The sequence below is a fragment of the Otolemur garnettii genome, unplaced genomic scaffold, assembly GCF_000181295.1.
Source record: "Otolemur garnettii isolate 467f Iridium unplaced genomic scaffold, OtoGar3 scaffold00003, whole genome shotgun sequence".
In the NCBI taxonomy this organism is placed as follows: domain Eukaryota; kingdom Metazoa; phylum Chordata; class Mammalia; order Primates; family Galagidae; genus Otolemur; species Otolemur garnettii.
In genome coordinates this window covers 5,674,660-5,695,857 of record NW_003852398.1, presented here as the reverse complement: position 1 = coordinate 5,695,857, position 21,198 = coordinate 5,674,660, and the positions used below count along the sequence as shown (strand labels likewise).

The 21,198-nt window shown below is 51.0% G+C and overlaps 1 protein-coding gene across 1 annotated transcript in view; it reads left to right on the top strand.

The window, feature by feature from the left end:
* FGF18 (fibroblast growth factor 18) overlaps nucleotides 1-20,049 on the top strand; it is a 35,511-nt gene extending 15,462 nt beyond the window's left edge. The window contains exons 4-5 of the mRNA XM_003781947.2: nucleotides 12,350-12,456; nucleotides 19,429-20,049. Coding sequence (XP_003781995.1) covers nucleotides 12,350-12,456; nucleotides 19,429-19,695 — 374 coding nt within the window. The 3' untranslated portion in view covers nucleotides 19,696-20,049. The remainder of the gene's footprint in view (nucleotides 1-12,349; nucleotides 12,457-19,428) is intronic.
* The last annotated feature ends 1,149 nt before the right edge of the window (nucleotides 20,050-21,198 follow it).

The following is a 21,198-nucleotide window of genomic DNA, read 5'->3' as shown; positions in this document are numbered from 1 at the left end:
GGACAGGAAGAGCCGAGGGTGCTGGGAGGCCTCCTGATCCTCACCCCTCCCTAGGAAAACACCTGCCCCACCCATTGCTGCTGTCCCAGGTCCAGGTTGTGGGAAGTGTCCCAGCCTGGGGCCTAGGGATCTGGAGCCATGGGTGGCCAAGACACCAGTGGGGAGCTGGGGTCCCCTAGGTGAGCTAAGCCTGCCAGTCTATGCGTTTCTGGGGTGGTGCCCCGCCTTTCTGCCTGCTGGCCCCTGCCCATTGCAGTCAAGACGTGACAACAAGACAAATAATTTCTTGGACCTTTTATCTTGCACACCATTTATTTTCCCTCAGCCCCGGGGCAGGACTGACCTCATGGTAGGGCCCAAATGTGGCAGCTGCGCTATCACTGGGGGCTGGGCAGGACCGGCCTGGGCAGGGCCGGGCCACGCTGGGCTTGTGCCCCTCCTGGCCAGCTGCCTCCCCCTCTTCCCTGTGCATAGTTTGTTACTTACCGTCTCCATTCCCCCACTCCGTCCATCCTTCTGTCTCCCCTTCCACACCACCACTGTCCTCCCTGCCTTCCTCCCTCTGGCTGCCTCTTCCTCCTCCTTCTCCCAGGCCCTCTGCTGGCCGCCTCTGTGGGGCCTCTTAGCTCTCCCTGCCCCCCTTTGCAGACGCCTGGCTGTGCTGGGCAGTCCCAGGTGGTGGTTTTCCCTGGGATCTGCTGTCCAGTTGCTGCCAGGGAAGGGGCAGCTGGCTGGCCGGGACGGGAGGAGGTGCCCTCCTGAGGAGTCCCCGGAGCTCTTGCTGGCCCCTCCAGGCTAGGAGGGTACAGGGGGGTCAGACTGGTCTGAACCATCTGTCCACACCCTGAGACAGGAGGCAAGAGCACAGGAGGGAGGGGAGCCCAGAAATGGCCGGCCCCTCACCCCAGAAGCCACTTTTTCTCTCATTCCCTCTGCCTGAACTGGAACTCAGAGGGTCTCATTTGCTGTGTGACCTCAGGCAAGCCCTTTGCCTTCTCTGAGCCTTAGTGTCTTTTCTGTATATAATACAAGCGTCGGACTAATGTCCAAGAGCTGTGCTTCTTAGACATTAGTGGCCATGTGAATCACTGAGGCATCTTGTCAAAATGCTGATGTTGACTGAGGGGTCCGAGGTGCGGCCTGAGCATCTGCATTTCTAACAAGTGCCCAGGTGGTGCTGCAGGACCACATTTGGGGTATCTAGGGACTAGCCCATCTTGGCTTCTCTGCCAGCTCTGTGGACTCTAGGAATTAATCACCCCCTCTTAAGGAATATGCTTATGTGCTCCTCCAACCCCACAACACCCAGGGCAGAAGGGCCTTGCTGGCTGCTGCTGCTCCATTTAAATGTCGCATTAGAAACGCAGATGAGGCCAAAGGACCCCATCTGTGAACCTTGGGAGAGGAAGTGAGACAATGGAGCCAATTGAGGCTTCCAATCTAGATAATCAATACAAATATTATTGGGAGGGTGATTTATGTGGTCAGGCCAGGCAGGAGGGTGGGGCCGCTCTGTGGATCTGCTTTAGCAGCCTGCCCTGCCTGAGGGGGAGGGGCGGCTGGGGCCCAGGGTGGCCCAAGGACCTGCTCCTTCTTCAGAGGGCTCAGTCCAGCTGGAAGGATGATGTAGCCTGGGACTTGTAATACACAGTTAGAATCACATAATTTTATTAATTTGTAGTCTCCGAATTTTAGCAAGCACCAAGTATAAACAGAATCTCCATAAACACCTAGAATCTGGAATACCCACAAACACATGGAATCTCAGATTCACATTTGTAAAAGGCCCGGCATGCCAAGGTGCTAGGCTCTGTGGCAGGGTCAAGGTGCAGGCCCCCCTTTGTCTGGGTGCGCTGCCCAGGAGCTCTTGGTTTGCTCCACAACCCTGGGTAATCCTTTGGTGAAATCTGCATAGCTGTCAGTGCGCCTTCGGCACCCTGCCATTCTGCACCTGCATGAGGGTCTCCCTGTGGCCCCCTGAAGCTTTTCCAGCACTGAAAGGCTTTGGGGGACTGGCGGGCGGGCTGCTCCAGGAATGAAGGCTTTCTTAGCCTCAGCCTGGGCTCTGGAGGGAGGGAACAGATGGTCTGAGGACCACAGGCTTACAGAGTAGGATACCTGGCAGGTAGGGGTGAAGGGGGTTGGTCATCCTGCACATCTGGGGTTATACCAGCTTCCCTCTTGCTTTTGGCCCTGGACAGCACTGGACTCAGAGGCAAGATACTTAGGTTCCAGTGGGAGCTCTGTCACTGAGCACCCTGCAGAGCCTGGGAGAAGAGTCTCTAGCTCTGGGATGTGAGGGGAGGGGAGGTGTCAGCTCCTCCTAGCAAAAAACAGGGCTGTTTGGCCATGGGGCTGCTCTCAGAAGGGGAGAGCCTGGGCTACTGAGCCCATGTGCAGGGAGTGCTTGGGACCCCAAGCATGTAGGGGGCAACTCTGCTTTTATAGGCTTTATGTTTGGATATTCCTGCCTGATTACATTCAAAAACGGATTTCTCTGCTTGCGATACAAGTGATTAAAAATACCCCTTTTTGCAGTAGGCCAGCCCCTAAGGGCTGACAGTACCCAGGACAGCTGAGTCACACCAGTTCAGGGGCTGGCTGTGCTAGCAAAGGGGCTGGTGTTTGGAAGCTTGAATGTGTAAACTCTGGAGTCTGAGGTGGTTTGAATCTCAGCTCCACCACTTAAACCCTGGGAGACTGTGGCTCCGAGTTAGCCCTTCTGATACAGTTTCCTCATCTGCAAAGTGGAGTCATTGAAATGAGAGAGTCTTACGCTCAAAGAGTATGTGATAATTAAAACAAGAATAATAACAACCGCCTATACTCATTTCTGTCATTGGGGGGGTACTATTATGGCTCAGGCTGGGGTTACCCATCCAGAATGGGTTCCTGAGACTTCCAGAAGGGGCCCTGGAAAGAAGGGGAGCCATCTGTGTTCCATCCACGAGACCCTGAGGTGTCAGATGCAGGTAGAAAGAGGCTGCTTCTACATGACCCTGTGCAGCAGGGTCTCAGGCCAGATGAGGAGGGATGGCCCTCAGGCCCTCTTATGAATTACTGAGCACCAGGGAAGCAGGGAGGAGTAGGATGGAATTGGAGCTTCCTATTACTTACCAGGACCTGACTTTGAGTGGGCAGAAATTTGGCCACTAACTGTCCATCTGGGGTCTCAGTTTCCCCACCTGTACTGTGTGTGGGGCATGGGGTATCGTGGTAGCTTGGGCATGGTATGAGCTTGTGTTTCTAGGGTCACAGGGAGTTGGGGTGCCCCAGTGTGGGCAGCCTCCCTGAGCCCCTGGGGTAGGTGAACTGCCCCTATGCTCACCCTTATCCCAGCAAGGGTGCTGCTGTGCTGGAGCCATCTGTCAACATGGGTGGCCCCCTGAGAGATGTGAGCAGCTTGAAAGCAGTGACCTTGTCTTGCTCTTTGCCATGTCCCCATGTCCAGCATGAGGCCTGGCAGAGAGCAGGCCCTCCTGAAAATGTTAGCTGAATGGATAAGACACATATGGGCCAATTCAAAGCATAGCCAGGGGCTGTCTCTAGTGGCTGACATAGGAAGGTAGGCAGGATTTTCTAGAGCTATTGCTGAGCTGGTGACAGTGGGTAGGAGTGGGTCCTCTTGTCCCCATTTCTGTCGTTCTGGTATTTACAGGAGGGATGTGTTTGAGCAAAGAGCAAGGCGCTTTGAGCTGGCTGGGATGGCTGAGGCAGCTTAATCTCTGAGTCTGAGCCCCCATGGTCCATTCCCCACATGCAGCCCAGAATGTGAGAGTGTGTCCTGCCCTGCTCAGTGGCACTCAGTCATTCAAAGTAAAACCCAAGTCCTTGAGCCAGCCAGCAGGGTCTGGCCTGCATCCTGGTCCAGCCACAGTGGCCTCCCAGGTCCTTTGAACTTGCCATGCATGGTTGGCCCTTGCATTCGCTGTCCCTCTCCTGAGCAGGCTCATCTCCCAGGTGTGTCATTGCCTGTTCCCTTGCTTTGTCATAGAGTCCCCTGCCCTGTGCCCTGAGGTTATTTTCTTCCTAGAACTTATTGCTGCCTGGCCTTCTGACATACGTTTAGTTTTTCGCCCTTCACCGTCTCCTGTGTTAGATGCAGACTCCTAGAGAGTGGAGGTTTCTGTCCACTGTTGCATCCTCAGTTTACAAAGCCAACCACCAAGAGGAGCTTAAGCAAGTAAATGCATGGATGATGTCACAGGTGTGTCGGGGGCCTGCACAGGGGTCATTCCCCCTGGGGCATCAGGGCAAAGAGGGGAAGTGCTTGACACAGAGCTCAGAAAACTGCAGGTACTTGGCAAACCAGCACTACCTCTCTCCCTTTATCCCCTGCTCCATGCGGCTGGCTTGGGAAGGAGCAGGGGAGAAAGGGAGCATTCCTTTGGGAAGGAGCATTCCTATCTCTGTCTAAGCCCCCCTGCCTTCTGAGTTCAGGCCTCACAACTTCTGTCCCTGGGGAGGACTGGTCACCCTTGCCTCACTGGCCCCTGGCTGACATTAAATATAGCTCCTGATCAAGCTTATGGATTTGCTCCTTCTTCTTTAGTAGAGATGAAGTCTCACTTGCTCAGGCTGATCTTGAACACTAGAGCTACAGCTGGAATTAAATATAGCTCCTGATCAAGCTTATTGATTTGCTCCTTCTTCCTTTCCGGTGAGTCCACATGACCTGAGAACCTTCTCAGGGGACTTTAGGAGAAGGGGAATTGTGAGCGCCTTTGGAGAAAAGGCTATACATAATGTGTGTGTGTGTGTGTCTAACAGTGACAGGGAGTCATCTTCAGGAAGGATACCTTCTCCCCTCCTCCACACCTCTCCCTTGCAACAGGGGAGGAAGAGAGGGCTGATTCAGTGTGACCTTCCAGCACCCTTTGTGGCAAGGACATTTCTGCACTGGGGGAAGATGCCTAGGAGATGGGTCAGCAGCTCTGTCAGCACCAGGACCATTGTGCCAACCAGCTGCCGCCCCCTCACAGGGCGCACAGTGGGGACTGATCTGCCCAGCCTTTCCTTGGCCCCCAGCTTCCCCACTGTACTTGTATGTACTGGAGAATTTAAACAAACCCGTTTTCCAGTGCTGTTCTCACACCTTCTCTTTGGGTCTCATCTGTATCTGTGCTCCATTCTCTCTCTGTCTCTCTACAAGTCTCAGGCTGGCTCTCTGTGTCCTTCACTGCCATTTCCAACCCTTCAAACCCAAAGTCTTCAATGTGAGGCCCTGGATCACCCACTGGGAAGTCCAGCTGGGGAATCACTCTGAGATCAGTCAGTCAGTCAGTTACTCTGCTACATACCTTGTCTGAATGTCTGTCTCAGACCAGCTCTGCAGTTCACTCTGCCTGTGTTCAAATCCTGGCCCTTCTGTGTAACTCTGGGCAAGTGATTTAACTGCTCAGCTCACTGCATAACTGCCTTAGTTTCTTTGTCTGTAAGTGGTATAATAGTTCCTACCTCCTAGGCTTGCTGTGAAGATCCAGTGGGATCAGCCACATTCAGACTGTTAGCACAGTGCCCAACACATGGTATATGCTCTTGTGTTAGCTATTGTTCTTTTCTTCCTTTTTTTTTTTTTTTTTTTGAGATAGTCTCACTCTGTGGCCCAGGCTAGAGTGCCATGGCATTAGCCTCCCTCACAGTAACCTCAGACTCTTAGATTCAAGCAGTCCTCCTACCTTAGCTTCCCGAGTAGCTGGGACTATAGGCACCTGCCACCAAGCCCAGCTATTTTTTCTATTTTTAGTATAGATGGAGTTTTACTTGCTCAGGCTGATCTTGAACTCCTGAGCTCAACCGATCCTCCCACCTTGGCTTTCCAGAGTGCTAGGATTACAGGTATAAGCCATTGTGCCTGGCCTGTTATCATTATTTTTAATTATCACTGTTACTCCAGGCATTTAAGAGAAATGGTGAGGCGGAGGGAACACTGCAAGTTTTTATAGAAAGAGCTTTTTCTACAGCTTCCTTTTTTTTTTTTCTTTTTTGAGACAGTCTCACTATGTTGCCCTGGGTAGAGTGCTATGACATCACTGCTCACAACATCCTTAAACTCTTGGGCGTAAGCGATTCTCCTGCCTCAGCCTCCCAAGTAGCTGGGACTACAGGCACCTGCCACAATGCCCAGCAATTTTTTGGTTGTAGTTGTCATTTGTTGTTTAGCAGGCCAGGGCTGGTCTTGAACCTGCCAGCTTCAGCGTATGTGATGCCCTACTCATTGAGATATGGACACTGAGCCAACTCCCTTTTTCTTTCTTTCTTTTTTTTTTTTTTGAGACAGGGTCTCACTTTGTTGCTCTCAGTAGAGTGCTGTGGGATCACAGTTCACAGCAACCTCCAGCTCTTGGGCTAGGGCAATTCTCTTGCCTCAGCCTCCTGAGTTGCTGGGACTACAGGCGCCCACCACAGTGCCCGGCTATTTTTGTTGCAGTTGCCACTGCTGTTTTAGCTGGCCAGGGCTGGCCGGGGCTGAGTTCAAACCCGTCACCCTCAGCATATGGGGCTGGTGCCCTACCCATTGAGCACCACAGCCGCCGCTCAATATTAATAACTTGTTTCAAAGTGTCACTTTAATTAATTAATTAATTAATTAATTTTTTGAGATAGAATCTCACTTTATCACCCTTGGTAGAGTACAGTGGTGTCACAGCTCACAGCAACCTCCAACTCTGGGGCTTAGGTGATTCTCTTGCCTCAGCCTCCCAAGAAGCTGGAATTACAGGTGCCAGCCATAATGCCCAGCTATTTTTTTGTTGCAGTTTGGTCCGGGCTGGCCTGCCACCCTCTGTATGTGGGGCTGGTGCCCTGCCCACTGAGCCACAGGTGCTGCCCTCAACTCCCTGTGTTTTTTTTGTTTTGTTTTGTTTTGTTTAAGACAGCATCTCAAGCTGTCACCCCTGGGTAGAGTGCCGTGGTGTCAGAGCTCACAGCAACCTCTGACTCTTGGGCTTAAGCGATTCTCTTGCCTCAGCCTCCCAAGTAGCTGGGACTACAGGTGCCTGCCACAACGCCCAGCCATTTTTTGGCTGCAGTCATTGTTGCTTAGCAGGCCCAGGCTGGGTTTGAACCCACCACCCTAGGTGTATGTGGCCAGCGCCCTGCTGACTGAGCTACAGGCACCACCAACTTCCTTTTTCTTAACTCATTTCCACCTTTCCTGTTTCCCTGTGTGGATGCTAGAGAAGGGAGTGAGTCCTTTGAGCCCTTTTTCCTCCTGTTGCCCTCCTGGTTTTGGTCCTGGGTGGTCACCAGGATCCTGCTCTGTGCTGTTCCCTGGGGGGAGAGGCTCAGGGGGGCCCTCTGTCTTGTATTCACTTGTCCTGTGATTGCATGCAGACTTTCCTCCCCTCAACCAGATCTGGAACATTCCCTGCCTCTCTGGCTATGACCTAAGCCAAGCCCTGGGTGCTCCTAAGGGTTTCCCATCTCCCAGTATCAGCTCAAATGTGTCTTTCTCAGGGAGACTCTGAGGATTCTCTCAGCCCTCAAAGTCGTTTGGAAGTGGACCTGGGAGAGGGGATAGGCTTCAACTCTTTGCTCTGTGGGCACCCCTAGCCACTGCCTTAAGCTTCAGGAAAGTGAGGCCAAATAGAAGACCTCCCCTGCCCTTTTGGTGTTCACAAACTCACTCTCCCAGGAAAGGTACTGGGCAGGTGAGAAGTGAGGGATTAGGTAGACAGGCAGAGACCAAGACTTCTGGGTCAGCTTTTTGGGGGTTGAATCTTAGCACCATCACCGTGTGACCTTGGCATTCAATTGGATTGAATTCAATTCCATTCACCTATGAAATGGGGATAATAGCAGTTCTAAACCTCATAGAGTGTTGGTAAAGATTGAGATAAAGCATGAAAGGTAGTGAGGCCAGTGCCTAAAATAAATAAGCTCTAAATAGATGTGAGTTACTGATACTTCTTAGAGGGGCAGAACTGAAAAACACCTTAGATGTTACCTAGTCCTGCCCCCTAAGAGGGACAAGGTTTTTCTTTGTCACTGAGGCTGGGAGTGGGTAGGTGGGAGCCCAGGGTTCTAATGAAACCAAGAGTTATAGCAAGAGGAAGTACTGTGAGATCAGACCCAGTTCAGATCCTTAGCCTGTCTTTTCCAGCTGTGTGCCCTTGGACAAGCTCCTTCACTTCTGAATCAAGCGTTAAAATGAGTTTTCTTTAACTCTCTGATAGTATTAGTGATATCTACATCAGAAGGCTATTTATGGCTCGGCTCCTATAGCTCAACCGGCTAAGGCGCCAGCCATGTACACCTAAGGTGGCGGGTTCGAATCCCCAGCCCAGACCTGCCAAACAACAATGACGGCTGCAACCAAAAAATAGCCGGGCGTTGTGGCAGGCGCCTGTGGTCCCAGCTACTTAGGAGGCTGAGGCAGGAGACTCGCTGGAGCCCAGAAGTTGGAGGTTGCTGTGAGCTGTAATGCCACGGCACTCTACCCAGGGGGACAGCTTGAGGCTCTGTCTCAAAAAAAAAAAAAAGAAGGCTGTTTATGTATTTATTAGAACTTACATGCTGGTCATTCATTAAGAGCCAGGCATAGGCTAGGAGGGTGCTGGAAATCACAGTGGCTAGTAGGACAGAGAAGTCGTCCTCCTGGAGCTTTCTTTCTGCTGGGTGGAGATGGACAATAAGACAGTTTAGAGAAGCGCTCTGGGCAAAATGGAGCAGAGGCATGGGGTAGGGCTGGATGGGGAGGGTGGTGCCAACATTAGACAGCATGGTCCAGGAAGGGGTGACATCTGAGTGGCAGCCTAGGAGAAGAAGAGCCACTATGGGAAGTTCTGGGCAAAGCAACCTCTAAATAGAAGTATAGCAAATGCAAAGGCCCCGTGGCAGGAGCGTGATTGGGGTGGGAAGTAGGGAAAGGAAGGGAGGTGGGAGTGGCTGGCAGGAGCCAGATTGGGTGCTGTTTATTGGTCCTAGTGAAGAGTTTGTCTTTTCTTCTAAGTGCATTTTGGGGATCCCTAGGAGGTTTTTAAAAAGGAAGAGGCATAATTAAATTTATATATTTTTAAAGGAACAACAGTGAGGGGTGAGAGTGGCAGAGTGAGGGGGTGTTGAGTTGTGCAGGTTAGAGGGGACAGTGGCTGCCAGGGTGCTGAGGAAGTCTGATGAGTAGAAGGAGATAATGTTATCAACTCCTCCGCCTGGCTTGGTGCAGGCCCCATGAATGGAACTGAGCCAAGATGAGGTTTCTAGCTTCTGAGAGCTATGTCCTGGGGTCATGGGAGGGGGCCACGTGGTGCTGAGGGCCAGGCAGGCTCTGGGACAAATCTGGCCTGAGCAATGTCTCTCTCTGTCCTTGTCTTTTTCCCTTTCCCTCTCCTTCTCTCTCTCTTTTCCTTTCTCTCTCTCTCTCTGAGAACTGCTGCTGCTATTACTCCCCAAAGACTTTACATAATTCTGGCCCAGCTCCCTCCTCATGATGTCATGTGCTGAGTGGAGTCTAGGTCACTCCATTGCATGCTGCGGTTGGGGAAAGAACAGACTTCTGGCTCCCCTAGCGTGGCGGCTGGGTGCAGACCCTCCCTGTGCTAGGGTGGGGGTGGTGGGGTTGCAGTGGGTAGAGGTGGTGTCCACCCCAGCCCCAGGTCCTTTGGATAGCTCAGGCTGAAGCCAGGGCTTCCTGCTGTGGCCCTGGTGAGTTAGTGGTGGGGGCTCTGCTTGGGAACCTGTCTCCCCAAACTTGGGGACCTTGTCCCTGGAGCCCAGGCCTCAGCAGAAAGAGGCAGGATGCCCTGATCCCAGCCCTTCCTGTCGAGTTTTTCTGAGCCTCAGTTTTTATACTAGAAAATGGTTGGGCATCATTGTCCAACCTCACAGGGATGGGTAGCTCCACTGGGCTCCAAGTGGAGCCAGATCTAGTGCATAGCAAGAGCTCAGGCATGGACTGGGAGGGGTCAGCCAAAATGGAGTCTTCCCTTGGACCCACAGCCCTATGCCGGGGCCCCAGCCCTGTGGCTACACAATTCCCTGCTTCTCTCCTAAACCCTACTCTTCATTCCCACTAGTTCCAGGGAAAGCCAGAATAGGGTTGAGTCCCTTCACCTGCGCAGGCAAGTCACCTGAGACTTAGAACGGGGTGTGGCTTGTTCATAGTCACCCAGCCTGGGATGGCAAAGCCAGAAACAGAACCAGACCCTGTGAATCCCATCCCCAGGCATTTTCTGCTGCACTTCACAGTGTGGGATGCCTGTAATCCTGGAGGATGCTGCGGAAGTTCAGATCAGAGGGCAAGACCTGGGGAGGCAAGTTTTGCTTCACCTCTACCCTTGTTTGCACATCTGATTTCTTTCCACTGTGATTTTGGTTTTCTTTTTGGAAACAGTTTGATTTTGCATTTTTAGGAAACTTAAACAATGGTTACTGAGTTACCCCTCCCTGCCCTAACCTCTGAAAATAGGGTGTTAACCTCTTGACAGCATCATTTGGTGTAGTTCCACAGTAATTGTTGAAGGATGGTTATCCCCATTTTACAGGAGAGGAAACTGAGGCTCAAGGTTATGTGGTTGGCAAGTGAAGCCAGGGATTCATATCCAGATCTGTACGTCCCAGAGCTCTCAGCATTTCCTTTCGTTAGAAGTGCCTGGAATTGTCCCCACCTGCTGTGGGCCTGAGCTTTGTGCAGAGATGGAGATGCAAGTCTGCTGTGATGTTTAGCCCTGAGGAAGTGGCCCACCAAGGAAATTATGGGAGTTGGAATTAAGGGAACAGGGAGGCTCAGGGCTTGGAACCCACCCTCCATCTTGGAACTGGCTAATTTTCCTGACTCAGTGTTTAAAGGAGATGGGGGGAGGTGGAGAGAAGAATGTGCCCCCCCCATCTCTAGAGTCACTAAATTCTTGTTAGATCTTTAAATTTTATGTAAATTCTTCTTTTTTTCCCCATTGGAAAAGTGGGTATCATATTTTAATTAGTAGTGGTGTCAAAGGAGGGCTAGATTAATTATTGGAAATCTTGAGTTCCAGATGGTTTTAATTTTCACAGCAGGGCACCAGGGTCTATATTTGTAAATTTTTTTATTAAAATCATACCTAGTGTATTTTAGGGGCACTGAGGTACACTCTTTGTGGCTCCAAGGATACTGTACTCAGGAATTTGGGGCTATGATTTTTGTTATGGAGAAGGAAGTCCCTTGTCACCGAAATTAAACTTTTGTGGGTGAGGGAGGGGTGGGTACTGGGAAGCAAAGGGTCAGGGAAAGGAGTATGAGAATTGGGGGGGGTCATAGGCAAAGGAAGCAGATGTGGAAGGTGGAAGTTGGGAGTTGGAATTAAGTTGGTCATTGGCAAAGGAAGCAAATGTGTCTTCTTTTTCTGCCTTTCGAAGGGAGGAGCTGGGGGATCCAGGCACAGGGGTTCAAGATCAGAAGGGAGAGAAAGCTCAGAGAGGGTGCATGGCCTACCCAAAGTCACACAGCAGCCTGCTGGGGAGAAGGTGTGGACTGGCAGAGGGAGAAGGAGGGGTTTGGACACAGCATGCCTAATAGGGATAGTTACGCTTTAGCCACTTGATCCCTTTATCAGTTGAGGCTTTAGGGGATCAGCTCTGCATACCCCATCCTTGTGAAGCATGGGTGGTCTAGTATGGAGTCTCCTACACTGGACCAGGGGAAATCAGGTCCTAGTTTGGACTTCTGGGCTCTTGGGAGTTAATTACCTTTCAGTTTTGGAGGCCTCTATTGAGGGAAGTGGGATATCCTGAATACAGCAGCCCTTCTCAAGGGGCTTACACTTTGACCGTCTGTGCCTCCCTTGCTATGAGCAGCTGGGGGGAAAGGTGCCAAGGAGGCACTGGCAGGGTTTTCAGATGTTTGCCCAGCAGGAATGGACCTCGGATCTAACTTTTGGAGGAAACAGCCTGATGTCTCCAAAGGCTCTGTGTGTGTGTGTATGCTCACACATGCACATCTGTCTGTTCCTTTAGTTCAGAGACCACTGCTGCTCTGTAGTTTTTTGTATCCCTGTCTGTCCTGCTATGAGGAATGGGTTTTTGGCATGGCTGTTTGTCCTGTTGGGAGGAATGAAGTTGAGAGCCTAGGTGGGGGGAGGTTGGTGGTGAAGGGGAGAAGGGCACACTGGTATTTAGCTACAAGCGGCAGAACTCCCCTCTGTCTGAAGCCATCTGGATCCTAAGTGGAGCCAAGTGAGGCTAAAGGGAAGAGAACAGGCAGCTTCCTGCCTGAGGGGCAGGGTACCCTAATGGGACCTGTCAGAGGCTTTACCAGACGTGATGTTGGGCAGTGAGGGACCAGGGTTAGGGTTAGAGACTATGTCTCTGAGCCTTTAGACCACACTACTACCCCTGGTAAAAAAAATATGTCTTCTTCTTCTGCCTTTCGAAGCCCAGCTCCTAGTGGAGACAGACACCTTCGGTAGTCAAGTCCGGATCAAGGGCAAGGAGACAGAATTCTACCTGTGTATGAATCGCAAAGGCAAGCTCGTGGGGAAGGTGAGTGATGGCTTGGAATTCCCAGGGAAGTTGGAGGTGCCCCTCTGATAGCTCTGGAACAATGTGTTCAGAGCATTGTCAGCCTCAGTGTATGTGTGTGTGTGTGTGTGTGTGTGTGAGAGAGAGAGAGAGAGAGAGAGAGAGTAAGTGTCCACTGTAATCTCTTCCTCCCCTCTCCTTGTTCTCTGCCCTGACACCCACAGCCAGCCAGGCAGAGGTGTCCATGGCTATGAGTTTAGTGTGCATACTGGGTCCTGGTTTCTCTTGGTGTGTATTTCTGGATTGCTCAGTAGTAGAAGAGGCCCTGGGACATGCCTACATGGCCCTGACTCCCCACCATCTGGGAACGGAAAACAGGCAGACCAAGCACTGTGGCTGCAGTGATCATTTTAACAATCACCAGGGGTTTGCAGTGCTATGCAGCAGCAGCCTCGGGAACCCGGCTGCCCGTCAGCACTGAGCCTCACGGTTCTAGCATTTCAGGAAGATTTTATTACTTTGGAATGGGCAAGAGAGCTGCATGTAACAAATTAGGGCAGGAGTGGGGGTGGGGTGGGGTGGAGTGGACCCATAAGCAGGGGGCTCCAAAGTCTCCAATGAAGCTGTTTCTGAGCAACCCCTCTTATTTTTCTGGGTGTGCTTATTTGTTGAGGCTCATGCACTTGTTCCTTTTGGGAGTTCACAGGGCAGGTGTTACTGGCAGTGGCTGTGTGGCACAGTTATGCTCTCTGTCCCCTTCTCTCTGTAGGGACTGTTCTCACTCCCCTGTCCCATATAAGTGGGCGGAGGGCTTGCCCAGACAGGTGGAATGGGTGTGGAGGGTAAATCCAGATCCCAAGGGGCATGGGCCTCCTGCGGCAAGGTCCTGGCTTATTACCTGTAGGTTCATTACACTTTGCTGAGAGTGGGGGGAGATGACCACAGTCTTGAACAATTACCGCATTGCTATTTTTAATGGCAACAACAGCCTCCATTAATTGAGCACCTACTTTCTGCCTGGCACTGAGGGAAAAAAAATTAATCCCTGAGGCTGGTACCACTACCTTCCCTGTTTCACAGATGAGAAAGCTGAGGTTTGGCCACGCCCGGGCACTTGTCCCAGGTCCCACGCTAGGACTAGGCGGGATTTGAAGCACAATTTGGAAGGAAAAGATTCCAGCCGCACTGCCCACACTAACTGAGGCTTCTCAAAGAGCAAAATAATAGTAATCCGAAGAGCGCGGCTCCGGGATGCCGAGGAGTGGTTTTAATTAGTGATTCACTTTCCGCCGTCGCGAGGCCGGTCGGTCGGGCAGGGGCCGGGGGCCGCGGGGCCGGGGCGCGGGCGCCGGGTCCCCCGGCCTGGCCGGTCCCCCTGGCCTGGCCGGCCGTTTCCTGTGGCGGCGCGGCCCAGCCCTGCGCCAGGCGCTTTGTTCTCCTGCCCGCCTGGGCCGCCTCCCAGGCCCAACCTGCTTTGAGTTTTAGGCTCGTTTTTCTCCTTTTCCTTCGAGGAGGGGCCAGCGGCACCCGCCCGTGCCCAGTGCCCACGCGGCCCGCTGCCCTCCCTCCCGCCGCGTGCGCTTCCCGGCAGCATGACCCCAGGAGGGCTATCCGGGGGTCAAAAGAGCAGCCCCGTCCCCTTGGGCCGTTCCCCCCGCCGCCGCCGGCCGCCCTCCACCCGCCGGCTGGCCGCTGAGTCACCGCTTCCACAGGAGCCGGCTCCGATTTCCTGCCCCCTCGCCCTCTCTCCCGTCATTAATATTGGTGACGGTTCAGCTGGCGCTCCGCGCAGCGCAGCGGAGGGAGGCCCGGCTGGCCCCTCCGCCACCTCCTTCCCGCCCTCGGTCTCGCACGCCTGCCCCCCAGTCCCTGCCAGTCTCCTTTCTACTGAGCTGGCCCAGAGCTCCCCCAAATCCACCTGTCCAGACGGGTCTCTGCCCGCCTTGCCTAGCTGTCCTGCTGTCCAGCTCCTGATGTCGGGCCGTCGTCCTAATTGCAGCCTCCTGCTCAGCCAGGCCCCAGAGGCTGGGAATCCCCTCTTTCCCTAACCCCTGCCGCTGGATCTGTTCTGGCCTCACACCTTTCTGCAAATTGTGGTCCCTGACACAGGCAGTACTTCCTGGGCCTTTCTCCACTGCCTACTTTCAGCTTTCTAAGGCACAAAGGGGATCAGGTCTCTCCTGCCCTTCACTCCCACCAAGCTCAAAACCCATCCCTGGGTTCTCTCCTTACCCCTTGATACAGGACACTGAAGGCCTTGGAGAGCTTTTCTCATGGCCCAGACACATGTTGCTATGGACCACTTTTCCCTGATGGGATGTGCTGTTTCCTCTGCTGTGACTGTTCTGCCCTCTGTGCATCTGCCCTAAGTCCTGGCTCATGTTTCCCTGACCCTGCTGTCAGTCTGCCCACCCCCAGAGCCCCTAGCCAACAGCCCTCAGTTGTCCATCTGCTATTCTGGATCGTCACTGTCTGGCTTCATGCCGCATCCCCCACCAGAACTCATGGATGGCAGGTTCTGGATTGATCCATTTATGCTCTATGTACCTGGCTTCAGGGGTACCAGAGAAATAGAAAGATGATTCTTGCTTTCTATAGGTTGACTTTTATCCTACACGCAGAATTATCTATATTAGGCCAAGGGAGTCAAAGTGCTTTGACCTTGCTGATCCTCAGTGTCCCTGTAAAATGGGGATGATAATGGGGGTACTTAGTGGTACTTGTTAAATGTTCCCTCCCTTCTGCTCTGAAGCCATGCTACAAAGTCACTTCTTCACCTGTAGAAACCCCTAGCTTCAGCTCTGGTTCCTTTGAAGTAGCTCAGTGGGACAGCTTCCTTGAGTTATTTTATTTGACCCAGGTTGTTAACCTTGGACATCTCTGGCCACAGCAGGGCACCCACATTGAGCCCTTAACACAGCCTTTCCAAATGCTTCAGACCCTTGGCTGTAGGTACTTCTGGTGCATTGTACTGTTATGTGCCAAAGCTCTGTCCCTGAGCTCCTGCATGCTCACTCTTGCTACCTCTCTGGAACCCACATCCATCTGCCCTAGGAGACAGCACTTCCTTTTATTCCGTAACAGTTGTTGAGCATCTAGCATTATGTGCTAGGCATTTCCTCCGTCTCTGGAGCCTGAGCCTGGCTTGCATTTTTCTCATCTTCCCCGACTTTCATGATCGGTGATGAGTGGAGCCACAGACCCTTTTCAGGACAGAGGGGGTGCCCTGCCCACCAGCACATTTTTGTTAAAGTGGTTTTGGTTGTAAATGACTGAAATCTGACTCAGATTTCAGCAAAAGGGAAAGTTGGGCTTTTATAGCTAAAAAAGTCCAGGGGGTAGTTCTGGTTTCAGGTCATCGTAGATCTAGGGGTCAAATGTTGTCATCATGATTCAGTCTTCAGATCAAATAAAAGCACTAGGACTATTTGGGAGGATGGAGGTTGGAGGTGGTAGTTGGGGAAGAGAAGGTCAGATTCTGCTATATTACCAAGGTGCTGGGAGGGGATATTCACTCACCCTCTATGTATTGATGTTTCTGCTCTGCCCAAACCAATCAAATTAGAATTTTGAGGGGTGGGGCCTGAGCACAGGTGTTTTTGAAGTCTCTGCATGTGATGAACAGGGACAAAGAGGGAATCCTGAACAGAGGCAAGGTCAAGCCCAGGTGCAGCCTGCTGAGCCTGAAGTCATAGACTGGAACTTGTGATTACCATAAGCTCAGGGCTGGTTCCTAAGGGTGGTGAATTTCAGCCCAAAGCCCTGCTCCTCACCCCTCTTAAGTAAACCCAGACATGCATTGAGACTGTGTGCCTGGTACTGGGTAGCTCCTTGTACATTCCAAACCTGGCTTTGTGCCAGTGGTGGCTAGGGGGAGGTGAGATGTTTGACAGGCAGCACCTACTCACTCCCTGTCCTTGAGGATCTCTCTGGAATTGGGCAGAGAAGTGAGCTAAAGTGCCTAGTACAAGTTCAAACCCCAGGTCTGCCACTTACAAGCTCCATGACCTTGGGCAAGCCCATTTGCCTCTTTGAGCTCTATTTTCTTCTACCAGGAAGAGTTGACCTCCACAAGTTAAGAGGATGGAATGAGTTGAGTTAAGAGGATGAAATGAGTTGATGAATGTAGAAATGTCTGGCCTGTAGTCAGCAATCAATAAATAGTGAATGAGTGAATGAATGAATAGGGAGACCAAGTGGGCCTGATAGAGATCTTCAGAACTCAGCTCACTGTCTCCCAAGTTAGTGTGTTCCCCAGGTGGGGCCTCTCATAGCTCATTACCTTTGGGTAAAGGATCCAAGAGGCAGAGTCTATGTTCTTTAGGAGGAAACCCCTTTTGTGTATCCTCCCCACTATTTCCATCCTAGTGAAGCTCTCATCCATTCAGTGACAAATGCTCTGGGCACCCTTGTCTTGGGCTAAGGCCTGTGCTCAAGCATGAGAGCAAATGCTAAGCAGTCCTGACCTCAAGAAACTCTTGGGCTATTGAGGAGAGAGAAAGATACAGAATTGCTCTGTTGGGGTACGTGGGGGGAGGAATGGGGTTCAGAAGATGGAGTATGTGAGCCCAATAAAGTGATGCTTGACTGTAGTCTTGAAGGAAGAAGAATTTCCTAGGGACATAAATGGCAGTCAAGGAAGGCTTCCCAGGGGAGGTAGTTACTGAACTGAAACTTGGGGGATGAAAGCAATTTTCTAGGCAGTGTCAGGTAGTCTGGGTTGGGGAAGAAGCATGACATAGCCTTTGTTCAGTTTGCTCTGTCTGTTCTATTGAGACCAAGCAAAGAACCTGGACTCAGGTTACTCTTGGAATTTTCCGCAGGGGACCCAGAGCCCAGGATCACTTCCTTCTACCTGCCTTGCTCATTTGCCCTGCCTTCTTTCAAAATAATCCTTCACTGCTCACCCACCCATCCCTTCTCTGGGTCCCACATGTATCTCCGAGGCCCAACCCTGTCTGTTTCTTCAGACTCCTCGAAAGATCTCATCCTTCAGAGAGTGTTTTCTTACCCTGCCTGTCCCTCTCTGCAAAGTTCAGCACTTTGTCTGCAGGAACCAAGCTTGCCCTCCGCTCAAAGGTGAACGTTCCTGGAAGCTCCAGCCCGTTTTCCACTTCAAACAAAAGGCTGGAACTCGCACCTCAGTCTCTACACACAGCCAGACCGCTGGGCTTCCAACTTGGCTGGGCATCCGTCCGTAACGAGGAGTGGGCCCGGCCTAAATTTGGAGATGTTAGTTGGAAACTCAAGTGCTGCTAATTCAGGCATTCCAACTTTGTGTGTTTCCCACTCTTCCCCATCAAGCAATTCAGCTGTCTCAGGGAGGAGACTCAAAGCCTTGCTTCTCCACCCCCTTCTGTCCAGATTATATCCAAGGGAGGCAAGCTAGCCCTGTCGGGACCAGCTGCCCTTCAGAAATAGTCTAGCAAGTTCCTACTGTGTGTTAAACTCATTTATAAGTGTCATTCCTCACAACATCTCTGTGATGCAGAAGTCATTGTTCCTTTTTGGTAGGTGAGGAATGTGAGATTTAGAGAGTGGAATTAACTGGTCTGAGGTTACACCAGGAAGTGTTAGAGATCATTTGGTGTCTAACTCCAAAGCTAGTGCTTCTTGCCCAGCATACCTAATTCACGTATCTTTTGGGGAACATGAGATCCTAGGACCAAGGACATGGGTTTTGGAGTTTGGTCATGCCAAAACTCTTATTTTTGGAGGCTCCTACCCTACTTCATACCAAGTATTAAAATGTATCACATCCCAAAATAAATGAAATTTGTATTTAACTATATCAAAGTAGAGTTGAGTTACAATTGAGTAGCTGACTTACTGTCAAGTTTTGTGCAAATCTGTCAGGATTCATTTCTGATAGAATACTCTATCTGCTGGTTGAAACGAAATGAGACTTTATTGGCCCATATAATGGTGAGGTAACTTGAGCTTCAGATATGGTTGGATCCAGAGCCCAAATCATGTGACCAGGACTTAGTTTCTCTCATTCTTTTCCTTTTGGCTTTGGTTTGTCTGTGTTGGCTTCACTGTCAGACAGGATTTCCCCTCATGGTGGCAAAATGGCTGTCTTTGCTTCAGCCTTACTTACTCTGCAAGTTTAAATCCACCTGTGTTTGGGGTCTCTGATGCAAATGTCTCAAAGAACACTCTGATTGGATGGCTTGGGTCACATGCCCACCTGTGAACCAATCACTTAGGACTAAGGGGAAATAATGTTTTGATTGGCTGTTGCTCTAATAGGGGTGAGGTAGAGCCCCCTAGCTAATGAGGGTGGAAAGTGAGGAAGGAAGAGATTCCTGAATTACAGTAGAAATCTGTTAACTGGAGGGTGGGGAAAGATGAAGTGGCCAATAACAAAAGTTTATTCCACAGACCCAGAAAGTGAAATGCTTAAGTCAGGCCTCTCTACTCTGCTGCCCCTGCCATGGCCAACTGCCCAGGCCTTTTCCACAGAGCTCTGCCCCTCACACCTATTGTTCCATTTCTTACCTTCTCTTGACAAAGAGTGTTTGCCTGGCCACACTTTAGTCAGGTTCCTGAGCCCTTTCTTAGGCCTAGGTACTTCCTTGTAAAAAAAAAAAAAAATCCAGTTTTAGCAAGAACCCTGTTAAGTCAGTTTAGTAGGAGCCCCCCTACCTTGATATCAGATCACCCTTAATATCTGATCCAGTTCCTCACTCTCTACCACCCCCAGGTGATGTCTGATCTTCCTGGTCTATCCTCAACAAGAATCCTATTAGATGGGTTTAGCCCAGAACCCCCTTCACCCCTGATGTTTCTTCTTAGCCATTTTCCACCCATTGACCCCTACCCTGCTTGGGTGGCAAGCAATTCCCACGTGCTTGTTCCATGTTCAGAGTTGAGTCCAATCTCCCTCTCTCAGTGCAAAATCCCATGCCAGTGGTACTGAATAAAGTCTTCTTTACTATGCTTTAAGAAGTGTCATTGAATAATTTGTCCTTTAACACTCCTCTCCTACAGCCTGACGGCTCCAGCAAGGAGTGTGTGTTCATCGAGAAGGTTTTGGAGAACAACTACACGGCCCTGATGTCAGCTAAGTATTCTGGCTGGTACGTGGGCTTCACCAAGAAGGGGCGGCCGCGGAAGGGCCCTAAGACCCGGGAGAACCAGCAGGACGTGCACTTCATGAAGCGCTACCCTAAGGGGCAGGCCGAGCTGCAGAAGCCCTTCAAGTACACCACGGTGACCAAGCGGTCCCGTCGGATCCGCCCCACACACCCCGGCTAGGTGTCCCACCGTGGAACCCCAGGCTGCCCCGGCCCACACTCACACTCCCAGAGAACTGCATCAGAGGAATATTTTTACATGAAAAATAAGGAAGAAGTTCTATTTTTGTACATTGTGTTTAAAAGAAGACAAAAACTGAACCAAAACTCTTGGGGGGGAGGGGTGATAAGGATTTTATTGTTGACTTGAAACCCCTGATGACAAAAGACTCATGCAAAGGGACTGTTGTCAACCCACAGGTGCTTGTCTCTCTCTAGGAACAGACAACTCTAAACTCGTCCCCAGAGGAGGACTTGAATGAGGAAACCAACACTCTGAGAAAACCAAAGTCCTTTTTCCCAAAGGTTCTAAAAGCAAGAAAAAAAAAAGTAAAACAAAGAAAGTAGTACCCTCCCCCCCGCCAAAAAAAGCCCCTCACTCTCCCAGTCCCCATCCCTGTCCCAAATTCCAACAAAAATCGCTCTCTGGTTTGCAGTCATTTATTTATTGTTTACTGCAAGCTGTCCCGAGACACCGCGCAGGGAAGGCGTGCCCCTGGGAATTCTCCGCGCCTCGACCTCCTGACGACAGACGGCCTCGTCCAATCATGGTGACCCTGCATTGCTCACAGTTCTGGAGGATGCTGCTATCGACCTTCCGTGACTCACGTGACCTAATACACCAATGATAAGGGAATATTTTAAAACCAGCTATATTATATATATTATATATATATAAGCTATTTATTTCACCTCTCTGTATATTGCAGTTTCATGAACCAAGTATTACTGCCTCAACAATTAAAAACAACAGACAAATTATTTAAAACACCATGAGGCGAGTGCTGGCTGGGGTTAGGGTGGGCTCTGGGTGGCCCCTTGGTTGCTCATGCATCTTGATGTGTGGTCTTTACACTGAGATGGGGGTCCTTGCTTCATTCTTCATTCATTCATGGATTCATTCTACACTCACTATGTACCAGGCAGTTTTCTAGGTAGTGGGGAGGCAATCTCAAAAAGAAATGGATTGCTCGGCGCCTGTAGCTCAACTGGCTAAGGCACCAGCCGTATACACCAGAGCTAGCGGGTTCAAACTGGCCCGGGCCTGCCAAACAACAATGACAACTACAACCAAAATATAGCTGGGCGTTGTGGCAGGCACCTGTAGTTCCAGCTACTTGGGAGGCTGAAGCAAGAGAATCGCTTAAGCCCAGGAGTTGGAAGTTGCTGTGAGTTGTGATGTCACAGCACTCTACCCAGGGCAACAGCTTGAGGCTCTGTCTCAAAAAAAAAGAAATGGAAATCTTGTCTATCAGAGAGATTCCAGTTTATTAATGAGTCGTTGATTCAGTGATCAATTGAATCATTTGTTCACATGCATTTACTTGGTACCTCCCATGTGCCAAGGCTTGATTCTAGGCCCTAGGGATTTATCAAAGAACACAAGGGGGGGAAATTCTAGCTCACAAGGAACTTCACTTCTAGTAATTCATTGATGTGTTGCTTCATTCACTGATTTACTGAT